The 12,277-nt window shown below is 39.2% G+C and overlaps 1 protein-coding gene across 2 annotated transcripts; it reads left to right on the top strand.

The window, feature by feature from the left end:
* The first annotated feature begins 2,046 nt into the window (after positions 1-2,046).
* LOC149821591 (protein CHROMATIN REMODELING 8-like) lies at positions 2,047-11,668 on the top strand. Of its 2 annotated transcripts, none has more exons than XM_089981115.1 (8): positions 2,047-2,282; positions 3,407-3,556; positions 5,052-5,630; positions 5,844-6,252; positions 7,313-8,805; positions 9,141-9,602; positions 10,221-10,885; positions 11,097-11,668. In XM_089981115.1, the coding sequence occupies exons 2-8, from the start codon at positions 3,443-3,445 to the stop codon at positions 11,113-11,115; spliced, it is 3,741 nt and encodes a 1,246-aa protein (XP_089837241.1). In that variant the 5' UTR covers positions 2,047-2,282; positions 3,407-3,442; the 3' UTR covers positions 11,116-11,668. The 2 variants fall into 2 exon arrangements, with proteins under 2 accessions (XP_089837241.1, XP_089837240.1); XM_089981114.1 differs by having other exon boundaries at positions 2,047-2,287.
* Positions 11,669-12,277: the final 609 nt, after the last annotated feature.

Raw genomic sequence — 12,277 nt, 5'->3', positions numbered from 1 at the left:
ATCTTCTCATATTAGGTGATTGTGGATTTGGACCAACTCCAACCATAATTTATATTGACCCTAATATTTGTAGGGCTTTCCTTCTTTTTAGATTAAACTGAAGGCTTTTACCGTTCGCGGGGATTCTTATGGTTGGAGCTTAGGGAACCAAATCTAACTCAGTCAGACCCGAGTAGCATGAGCTGAAATATGGGTCAGATCCAGATCGAAGATGGCCAGGTCATTTTAGATCAGAGTTGTGGAGACGTGCAAGTATGACGATGCCCGATATCTATTTTTCAGCAGTCATTTCACAAACCATTAAAATAATTAAAAAATATTTGGTGTCAATTAGAACGTGACACGTGTTAAAACCATTAAAATAATATTAAAATATATAAAAATTAAAATTTAAGCATTTTTTACATTTATTAAAAAATAACCGATTCAGGTTAGTATCGTATCAATTTCTCTCTGCCGAATTCAGGCCGATACTGACAACATCCGATAGAATGGACAGCCAAGGAGGAGGCGTACTCTTTGACATCCTTGCATTCCTTTCAGCCCTTTTCTCTTGAGCCGGAACGCCACAAGCAAACATGTTTTGAGACCTAGTCGTGCTGGCTCTGCCTGTTGGACTTATGGTTACTGTCTTGGCAGGATAAAACTCCGTGTATCAATTCACATGAAAATATGATTGGATCCACGTCAACTGAAGTCTAACCTGAACCATTTTATGCATCGAAAGAATAATCGATGTGTTTAACCCGTTTTCCGTCGGATCTAGCGCCATAGAAGCGCGGGTACTATCCGAATTAGGAATTTCACTTTGAGATACAAGTTTAGTTTACATCCAGATTCAGGTCCACTACTTAAAATGGATACAGTTTTGAGTCGTCTAACCCGTTCCATATCCGGCTTGCTGCAATCCAGCCTGTTTGTAGCGGTAGATGTCAAATAGGTCTCAGGTGACATGGCTGTACAACAACAGTTGGAGGATGATTAGGTGAAGTGGCAGATTGGATTTGTGCAATCTGATTGCACCTGATCCGGCCTTGTAGACATCAGTTCGGTTCTTCAAACGGTAGCCAAGTACGTGATCCGAGATAGTGACCTTGTGCAACTTGGGGCGTGTTTGACTGCGCATCCTGCATTGTTGCAGTCAAATGCAGGTCGGGCAGATCTTTTGTTCCGTGCATCCCGCGGAACATTTTTTTTCATTCCGATCCCTCACAGGTAGGGCTGGTAAACGAGCTGAACAAACCGAACAGGGCATGTTCGGGCTCAGCTCGTTTACTATTGGATTGAGCTTGTGGCTCAGCTTGTGTTCGTGTTTAGCTGAGCTCGAGCTTGGGCTCGTCCCTGAATGAGATGAGCCGAACGCAAGCTGGTTTGTCTTAAAAACATTTCATGTTATTTATACATTGTATATACATTTTTATATATTATACTTGAAAATATATATATATATAACTTTTTATAAATTACACTTAATAGTCCATATTTTATGTATATATATATATATATATATTATCTATAAAAATATGTTTATTTTATCTATACATCGAGCCAAGCTGAACACCTTGTGTTAGGGCTCGACTCATTTAAATTAAACAAGCTGCTTTAGGCTCAGCTCGCCAATTGGTTTACCAGCCCTACCCACAGGGGGGGGGGAGAACGGCATTAAAAAAAAATCAGGACAATGTGTCCTGGACAAGAACAATGTCATGTCTATGCTGAACAATGTGTTCTGTCTAAGCTTAGGCAAGCAGTCAAACACCCCCTCAAGGCCGATAAAGAGTCGAGAGCTTTGGGTCTCACCTAGCCCAATTAATAAACGAGCTGGGTCCAAGTAAGAATAAAGCGGTACCTAAATGGATCCTGGCCCAGCCCAGTCCAATAATGAGTCGTGTTGAAAGGTTTCGATCTGAACTTGGCCCGAAACCACAAGAGTCGGGTCAGGCTTTCAGCAGTCGCGGGTTTAGTTCGAGCTTATTGGGTCTGGCCCGATGTCCACGTCGGGACACGTACTTTAGCAGGCTCTGGGTTGGCCTTTGTAATAGGTTAAACGTCAGGCCGGCCATTTCTTAGCACAAAAGAAATCGGCGACGAGCGAAATTCTAAAATCCAGGAGAGAGAGGCCTCGTCTCTGGGGTTCCGAAGTGCATCCTCTCATCTTCCTCTGAATCCGTTGCCAATCATCAATTCACAATCAATCTCCCCGTTGGAATCTAACGGTTGATTTTTCTCACCGACTATTTTGACATCAATTTTATGCCCCACTTCTCTCCGTCTTCAATTCGGTATGGTATGCGTATCTTCTCTTCCAGAATCCCTTTACCCTTCTGATGTTTGGTTTAAAATCTCAACTTTTAATCGGTTTTAGATGTGTTTGGAGGTGGATCCACGGTTACTTGCCCAACAAGTTTCTGCTACAACCATATCGAACTGGATTTACATTATAAGACCACAATAACAGCACCCTATGATTGGACCGGAAGCTCCTCTGCAATTATCGATTCAATCTTAATGTGATTGTTTGTAGAAATAGCTACAACCAATATGCATTCCAATTAGAATTCAACTTGTAATGGGTTTTCTGTGTCTATGAGGAGAATCCATGTTTACTGGCCAACAAGTTTCTGCTCATGTTCCAACTGTCCCTTATAAATCCTATAACTCCGGAGAAAAATCACCTCGCTCGCCGAGTTCATTGGCGTAAACGCGTTTAGATAGTGACGGAAAATCCTCGCTCACCGTGCTCATTGATGCCAAAGAGTAGTCTAAGAATGTTCAATCATGTGAACTGAGTGGACTTCGTTGCTACCTGACACAAGAAATATTCATTTGGATCCCAGGAAACAGTAATTAGCGTGTTGCTGTGTTTTTTGGCATTCGATTTGGGAACCAATGTCCATGGAAACCTGAGTTTGCTATGGTGCATTACATGAGAGTTCATACGCGAGTTGTTCTGTAAGTTCGAATGGGTGTTCCATTTCGTATTTGAATGTTTTACATGTCTAAGGTGGATGAGGCGTTGAAAATTAGTGTGCGTGTACCACAGGTTCTATGAAAATTTTCTGAGTGTTGTATTTGGATGTTCATTTATCTTGCTGTAGTATAAGGAAAGCTGCATTGTGTGATTTCCCCTCTACAAGCTAGAATAGGTTTGTTCTCTTTTTTGTTCTAGAGCGAGACTGATGGACATAAATATCAGTATATGAATTTATTTTTTGTTCGTGTAACATGAGCATGCCAGTCTCCCATTTCTGAGTTCAAATTCAGTTTACTTATTATTCTAAATGGGACATTATTGCATTAAATGGAAGAAAAGACAAGTTTCCTTTCTTCCATGGGAACCAATAGTTAATTTTGTGCCTGTCATTCATGAACGCCATTGTAATGAAGCTGTATCTCGGTTTTATAGGCGGGTGAATGATCACATTGTGCCCCTATAAATAAGATGACTGGAGGAGATATGGAGGAGCAGGAGGAGGAGGAAGATCAACTTCTATTAGACAGTTTGGGCGTGACATCTGCAAATCCTGAAGAGATTGAGCGCCGCATATTGAAAGAGGTTTGAGTAGACTTCATCTTGTATGGGTTCTTTTCACTTGTGCTTCTTGAATGTAGCCTAGGTTTTGAGAATCTCATCTATACCTGCATCAAAAGTATATACTTGCTTAGAAGGCTTATAACTAGTTAGAAGGCAAGAAATTTGTATCTTTGAGACAGTTTGTCACAGAATTCCTTTTTTTTTAGCTTTGTCCATTTGATGGCCTGAATTCTGTATCCTGTAGCTACGTTTTCAGTTAGATCTGGTAAATTACCCATAGTATCATTTCTGCATTTGTGTGTTTGTTTTTACATTTGCAGATGTTGAAATTTAAACATTAGTTGAACTTTGTGTGATCCTTATGATTAGTATTTAAAAATTTAGTTGAAATTTATGTGATATCGTATGAAAAAGAAAGTAAGAGAATGAGGTTAAGATGCATCTATTCAGTTCTATGAGAGCTTAAATCAGTTTGCTTCCACACCAGGAAACCAAAAACTAGAAGTTTTGCATTAATTTCTGCTGCATTGATGATCTGAAATAAGGTAATTGTCAACTCTGAGGAAAATTAAGAAATGAGAAGAAAGGAAAGATGAGAGCCAATCCTATACTAGAACATCTGAAATTCAATTTTTTGGATCTTTAGGATTCCTATTATCCCAACAATTGCTTATGACATATTTCATACAAAATAGATGTACTAATTCAGCTTCTATGGAGTATGGCGCTAAAAACTGTTTGAAAAGTTGGTCGCTTTGCAAAATTGCCATGATGCCAGTTTGAAAAGTTTTTTTTAGCTTGCAGTATTGCAAAGCAGTGTTGTGAGAGGCGTACGCCTCAGTACCTGAAGCGTACGCCTCAGAGGCGAAGCGCATGCTCAAGGTACTGAGGCGTTGCAGTGATGCGCCTAAGGTAAATATAAAAAAAGAAATCTGATTATGAGCATTAAACAAAGGTCGTTCTGAACTTCTGATGCAGTCGAATACGCATTAAATTCAATCCATTAACATCCCTACAAAAATGCCACATATTTTTACGATATTTTAGATATACCACGGATACTTGAGAGTCTCACGTTGTGAGAGGCGTACGCCTCAGTACCTGAGGCGTACGCCTCAGAGGCGAAGCGCAGGCTCAATGCCTCGCTTCGCCTCATCGCATTTAACAACCTTGTTGCAAAGTATTTAAGTTAGAATATGCAAGGATGGTGAAAGAATGAGTTGATTGATGCCATCTTGATTTAGTTCTGCTTCATCTCTTTTTTGTATTTTCTTTTCAACATTAGGACTTTAGGCTGTTTTCTCTTGTCTTGTCACAAACAGCCAGTAACCTTTTCTGGAAATCATTTTAGCTTTGTTTATCTATAGATCTTTTGTTCTTTTCTTTCTCATGCTTTGTAAAACTTAGTTTTTAATTTTTTATATTGATTTAAAATGCGTGGTGCTTTTTCTTTGTGATGGGATAATGGAAAGCTTGTTTGCTGCCTCAATTCACAATCTGTGTGACTTTCTGCCAGGCAACAGCTGATGCAGTAGAAGAGGAAAGTGAAACAGAGGAGAGCATAGAGGGACAGAATAAAGGCAATGTGCAGGCTGTGGAAGCTTCATTTGCCAGCCTAACAAAACTTCGAAACAAACTGAGGGTGGTAGAAATTGAGATAGATGCTGTTGCAGCTAGCCTTAAAAAGGCTAAGAGCATTATAAAAAATGAAGTGGTTAACTCAACTGATATGGAAAATTCTCTGCAAAGAGCGGCAGGCGATGGTAAAGATATTACTGGGGCTAGGGTTTCTGTTAGTGGATTATCTCTCCAAAGGGCTCTAGCATCTGATAGGCTAAGAAGTCTGAGGAAAACAAGAGATCAGCTAAAAAATGAACTTACTGTTTTAGACAATGATATTTCCAATAACTGTCTTGATGATGACAGGATGCTTCATAATCTGGTCAAGGAAAATGAGCATAAAAAAAAACATAGCATTTCTCAATCTCATAACTCAATTAGAGAAACTGGAAAGGGGAAGAAAATAGTTTCATACAATGAAGATGTTGATTTTGATGCAGTACTGGATGCCGTTTCAGCAGGATTTGTTGAAACAGTAAGATGTCTTTCTTAGTCTCTTTTGCATCCAGATGTTTTGAGATTGTGGACAATATCTTTTAAATATATTTAATGTGTAACTTTATCAAAGCTCTGATTTCTAAGTAGTCAACTCTCATTCTGTATAGCATGGTGGATTATTGCGGTTGGTCTCGTATTCCTACAATGTCTTTGTTTCTTTCAGTCCGACCATCAATAATTTGTGTCGCAGGAACGAGACAAGTTGATTCGCAAGGGTGTTCTTACTCCTTTTTCTAAACTTGTGGGTTTTGAGCGCCGTCTTCAACAACCAGGACGATCTGACAGAACTAGTGTTTCGGAGGAGGTTATGGATAATGTTCATGCATCAAGTACTATTGCTAAGTTTGCATCTTCAGTTTCAACAATTGCTCAGGCTCGCCCTGCAACTAAATTGGTTGATGCAGAATGTTTACCAAAACTTGATCCGCCTACTCATCCTTTCCACAGGTTGCAAAAAAGAATCAATCTAAGTGGGAAATCTGATGATGAGAAGCACGAGAAGCCTCTAAAAGATGGGCTAAGGAAAAGAAAGAGACCCTTACCTGATAAGAAGTGGAGAAAAGTTATTTCACGTGAGGAAAGGCCCTCAGAAGCAATTGGTGTGTGTTTAGACTGTTTTTTTAGTTTGAAATTTGAATCACAGTCTTAAATATTGACTCTATTTATGAAAAACTTGTGATTTTATCATGATATTTCTCGGAATTAATAAAATCATGAAATAATCACGATGTTTTCAATTTGTTGCTTATTTTTAAAATATTCTATCACAATATTAATTCTTTCATTTTTACGTGTTGTATCTTTCTTTGCTTTCTATTATATGTTTAGACATCCCAATATATTCCCAGGATTTTTCAAAAAAAAAATTGATTCATCGTGATATTTTCGATCATCAAGAAAATTCCAATATTTGATATTTGTGACATTGGTTCAAATGTTTTTTCTTTTCTTTTTTCTTTAACCTTCACTAATGTTATATCATTAAGACTTCCAAACTGAAAATATTGGAATATGAGTAGAGATATATCCATATAGGCTACCTCTTCTTTTGAGATGTTGGATATGTTTTTCCAGCTCACCATGCAGTTCTCTTGAAACAAGCATATTTGTTGATTGCATGTATTAAAAATCTTATCTGGTAAATATCCAACGTTAACTTTATAAAGTACACTTTCTAAACTGCACACATGGCGTATCTATTGTTACAGCATCATGTTGATACCATATATGAGCTTGCATTCATGCAAGGATGAATGGAGATTCTTGACATGTGCAACAGGGCTAATTGGGTTTGTGCAGTTGATAACATTGAACATCATGACTCTCTTTGTGTGCCTAAACAAGTACGGGCATCTGCACTATGTTTAAACTTTATTGGAGTGCGCCAACTTTATTTTTGCTAAGAAGATACTTCCAAGCTTAGGCTTTGTTATCCAAATTATAAGAGTGAGATATTGGCATATTGCTATGTTCCTACTTCTAGAAAATTTCTGTTTTATTGCTATAGTCCTGATTGAGAACTATCTATTGATCAAGTAATCTGAGGTTCTTTGTGATTTTTCTTCATTGTTGGTGATTTTTATTCTTAGTTGAATGAGAAGTTTTATTTGTCAAAGAAGCAGATTCTGTACTTTTGTACTCACATTGTTATTGCCTTAGATAAAGAAATGAAGGAAAAGGCAACTTCTGGTGACTCTGGTAGTTTGAATAATGAATCTGAGTATCCAGAAGAACTTGAAGATGCAACAGAAACTGAACATGCTGCTGTTGCTCTTGAAGGAGGTCTAAGAATTCCAGAATCAATTTTTAGCAGACTCTTTGACTATCAAAAAGTTGGAGTGCAATGGCTATGGGAATTACATTGTCAAAGAGCAGGTGGCATTATTGGGGATGAAATGGGTTTGGGCAAGACCATTCAAGTAACTGCTTTCTTGGCAGCTTTACACTTCAGTAAGATGTATAAACCCAGTATTGTTATATGCCCATTAACTCTTTTGCGCCAGTGGAGAAGAGAAATAAGAACCTGGTATCCATACTTTGATGTTGAGATACTTCATGATTCTGCTCAAGATTCTGCATGTAGACAAAAGAAGACTTACTCTAGTGAAAGCGATGATGACAATGAGGCTTTGTCTGACAACGACAGCAGAATATCCCCTAAAAATAGCAGGTGGGATCTTCTGATAGATCGAGTTGTGCAATCACAGTCTGGATTGCTGATTACTACATATGAGCAACTGCGACTTCTGGGAGATAAGTTGCTTGACGTAGAGTGGGGCTATGTTGTCTTGGATGAAGGCCACCGAATTAGAAACCCAAATTCTGAAATTACCCTAGTCTGCAAGCAGCTGCAAACTGTGCACCGCATCATAATGACAGGTGCCCCAATTCAGAACAAGCTGACCGAGCTCTGGTCACTGTTTGACTTTGTATTTCCAGGAAAATTGGGAGTATTACCAGTTTTTGAGGCTCAATTTTCTGTTCCAATCTCTATTGGTGGCTATGCAAATGCTACACCCTTACAAGTCTCTACTGCTTACAGGTGTGCAGTGGTTCTTCGTGACCTAATTATGCCGTATCTTCTAAGGCGCATGAAAGCTGATGTTAATGCTCAGCTTCCAAAGAAAACAGAGCATGTTCTATTCTGTAGTCTAACTGCTGATCAGCGAGCAGTATATCGTGCATTTTTGGCTAGCTCAGAAGTAGAGCAAATTTTGGATGGAAGTAGAAATTCACTTTATGGAATAGATGTCATGCGCAAGATATGTAATCATCCTGATCTGCTGGAAAGAGATCACTCTGCTGGTCATCCTGACTATGGAAATCCAGACCGTAGTGGGAAAATGAAAGTGATCTCTCAAGTGCTGAAGGTGTGGAGGGATCAAGGTCATCGTGTTCTCCTTTTTGCACAAACCCAACAAATGTTGGACATTCTTGAGAGTTTCCTGGTTGCAGAAGGTTACGCTTACCGCCGGATGGATGGACTTACTCCTGTGAAGCACAGGATGGCACTGATAGATGAGTTTAATAATTCAACTGATGTATTCATTTTCATCCTCACTACCAAAGTGGGTGGCTTGGGAACAAATTTAACTGGTGCAAACAGAGTCATCATATTTGATCCTGATTGGAATCCTTCTACTGACATGCAGGTATGTTAATTTGGCACGATAAACTTGTTGCAAATGTGTAAAGTCCTGATGACCTGCATTGGGACCTGGCCATCTCAATTTGACTCCAAATTTCAAGTTGTGATGGCTAGGACATTTCAATCTCAAGATGGTCAGGTAATATGGTTCAATATGAGATGGAGCTAAACCAAACCAGTGCTTACTGCTATGAGTGCTATCCATGTATCAGGTGCCGGGTGTTTCAAGTTTGGGACTATTGACTGCTTTTTAATGCTTGCATGCTACACTGCTATCAGTCTTTTTCTGCTTCATCTGTTTGTGCATGATAAGACTGAATGAGTGATTTGATAACTCAGGCAAGAGAGCGTGCTTGGCGAATTGGGCAGACACGGGATGTTACAGTGTATAGATTTATCACTCGTGGAACCATTGAGGAGAAAATTTACCACAGACAAATATATAAACATTTTCTAACCAATAAGATATTGAAGAACCCTCAGCAGCGAAGGTTCTTCAAAGCTAGAGACATGAAAGATCTTTTCACTTTGAAGGATGATGAAGAAAGTGCATGCACTGAAACATCAAATATTTTCAGTCAGTTGTCTGGTAATGTAAATGTGGAAGTCAGAAAAGATAATACAGGTGAACTGGAACCACCAACAGCAATGGGTGATTCTGATCGTGTCACTGGGAAAAGAGAAAATGCAGGTAAGGACAGAAGATCCAAAACTAGAGGAAAATCAAAAGTTTATGCTGAGGATGGCCAACCAGATGAGTCAAACATGTTGAAAAGTCTTTTGGATGTTCATGGCCTTCATGTAAGTCTGTTTTCTGCTGGTGTTTTGAGAAATGGACTTGATTTTATACATGGAATTGCAAGTTTGAATAGAAACATGGGCGTGATCAACCAACTTGTTTGAAAATTGCTACTTGGGAGTTTTCATGATATTGACAATGCGAGTGAGATTTTCATCTTGAATTTTCACGATCTTTTAGATACTGACTTTAATGTTTGTGTTATTGCACTTATAAATATATTTCAAAAAAATCAAGTGATTTATTGTCTATTTCAATGAATTCTCATGATATTTGAACATTTTGTCTGTATTATAAACATCTCTTATTTTCTTGCTCATGCATGTTTATCTTTCCTTAGTTTTCATTTATTTGAGGATTTGTTTTTCGTAAACTGCTTGGGATGAGTTTTTAAGCCCCAACTGCCTAATTGTACCACATACATACCTCTTCCAAGTCCATGATAGAATGGAGCAGCTCAAATTGAGTTCTAGCCTCTAGGTGTTTCTTAATCTTAACTGTTGAAGACGTTTTTGGCAAAGTTGGTAGGCTAATCCAAGTTCTGAAGTTATTGGATCATATTTTCAGGTTGTTTGATGAACCACACTTTTCGTCTACTAATCTAATGTATTTTCCCTCAGAGTGCTGTCAATCATGATGTGATTATGAATGCAAATGACGAAGAGAAGCTGAGGCTTGAAGAAGAAGCATCTCAGGTTGCACAAAGGGCAGCAGAAGCTCTGCGGCAATCACGAATTCTCAGGAGCCAAGACAGTATTTCGGTTCCTACCTGGACTGGAAGATCTGGCACAGCTGGTGCTCCATCTTCAGTCCGAAAGAAGTTTGGATCGACTGTTGACTCTAAACTGGTTAATGCTCCAAAACCCCCACAGGGGTCCTTTGGTGCTAGGGCATCTGTTGGTAAAGCCATGTCCTCGGGTGAATTATTGGCTAGGATTCGGGGTGTACAAGCAAATGCAATTGGTGCTGGGCTTGAACACCAACTAAGATCAATTGATATATCAAGCAACGGTCCAAGTGACGGATGGCAAATTGCATCAAGTAGTGTTGCTTCCCGTTCGTCTCATAATAATGGAATGGTTCAGCCAGAGGTGTTGATTCAGCAATTGTGTGCATTCATTCAGCAGTTGGGAGGAAGCACTAGCTCAGCAACTATTGTGGAACATTTTAAAGACAAGGTCCCTTCTAAAGATCTACCCTTGTTCAAGAACCTTCTCAAGCAAATAGCAACACTAGAAAAGGGATCGGCTGGATCTAAATGGGTTCTGAAACCAGAGTATGAACAGTAGCTATCCCACTTTATGCTCACGGAACACCATCTTATTTATCCTTATTCAGCTTGGCACATCCATGATGGCTATTCAACATTCGGGCATTTTTTTTCCATTCATTTCCTTTTGAGCCTTTTTGTTACAGGAGATTTCTGCTGCTGCTCTTGGTAGTTAAAACCCTGTTATTGAGAGTGACCTGCCAATGCTTTTAGCTCATTCAATTAGGGATACCAGAGGTGTGTAATCCTCGTGGAGCATGCTTTCAGATCCCTGCCATTTTGTTTGGGGTTGAGATATTCTTTCAATGGACAAAGACCGAACTCTTGGGGAAATGGATGTTGAAATACAAATGGTGGCAATGACGAAGCTCTGGTAATGCACAAGAAGAGGAAGTACTGCATATGCAAAAGTTCATCAAGGCCATATGGATATCATCTGTGCTCTCTGTTTGTTGCGACTAAAAGCTTTCTATGAATGTTGCCTGGAAGTCGGCATCCTTTTGACAAAGGGAAATGTGAAGCTTGACCAGGATGGACTTATAGCGGTTGCGGATGCTTATGTAGAGGGGACTAACCTGGCAGAAAGTTCAGCTGAGATTTTCGGCTCTTGCCTATTGAGACTCTTGTGCTGCAATAAAGGAATTTTCACCAACTAATTAAACAGGGAGCCTACCTTTTTTTTTATCCGGCTGCGTTCCGTTTCTCCAATTGGTATAAATCTTCTGCATCACCATAATCTTTAAAGACTAAAGAATGCTAATTTGTTACCTGTAAATACTCAAATATCACCATTTTTTTCTGGTGCAATATTTTCCCGTGCATCTTGTTTTCCATCCTGCATGATTTTTGATGCGGGAACTACATCACATGGGGATCAAATACGATTCTTGAAACGTGCCATTGCGGTCGGGTTTACCCGGACCCAACCCGTACCAAACCCTATAGGGTCCGGGTGTGGTGATAAATAAGAAGACAGGATTAAGACCTGGGTCCGGACTTAAAGGTCCGATTAATACATGGATCTGGGTATAGTTTGTGAAATTTTATAGCAGACCTGGGCCCAACTCGAGTTTCGATTAAGACCTGCAATTTTTCAATGTAAAAATGATAAAAAATATTATTTTACCGGGTATGTCCCGAGCCTGTTTCATGTTAGGGATGTTGACAGGTTGGATTTATCTGGACCCTACCCAAACCAAACCTTATAGGGTCTGGGTATGGTGATAAATAAGAAGGCCCGATTAAGACCTGGGTCCAGACCTGAAAAGGTCTGATTAATACATGGATCCGGGTATAGTTTGTGAAATTTTATACCAGACCCAGATTTGACTTGAGTTCCGATTAAGACTCACAATTTTTCAATGTAAAACTGATAAAAAATATCAGGTCTGGTTCATTTTATTCTTA

Source organism: Nuphar pumila, chromosome 11 (genome assembly GCF_984573655.1).
Source record: "Nuphar pumila chromosome 11, dmNupPumi1.hap1.1, whole genome shotgun sequence".
NCBI lineage: Eukaryota > Viridiplantae > Streptophyta > Magnoliopsida > Nymphaeales > Nymphaeaceae > Nuphar > Nuphar pumila.
This window is presented reverse-complemented; position numbering and strand designations above follow the sequence as displayed.

Bases quoted from the DNA above. Each gene is read 5' to 3' on its own strand.
- LOC149821591 (XM_089981115.1), top strand. From the start codon at position 3,443: ATGACTGGAGGAGATATGGAGGAGCAGGAGGAGGAGGAAGATCAACTT. The intron at 5,631-5,843 runs GTAAGATGTCTT...TTTGTGTCGCAG, and splicing joins CAGCAGGATTTGTTGAAACA to GAACGAGACAAGTTGATTCG. The intron at 6,253-7,312 runs GTGTGTGTTTAG...TTATTGCCTTAG, and splicing joins AAGGCCCTCAGAAGCAATTG to ATAAAGAAATGAAGGAAAAG.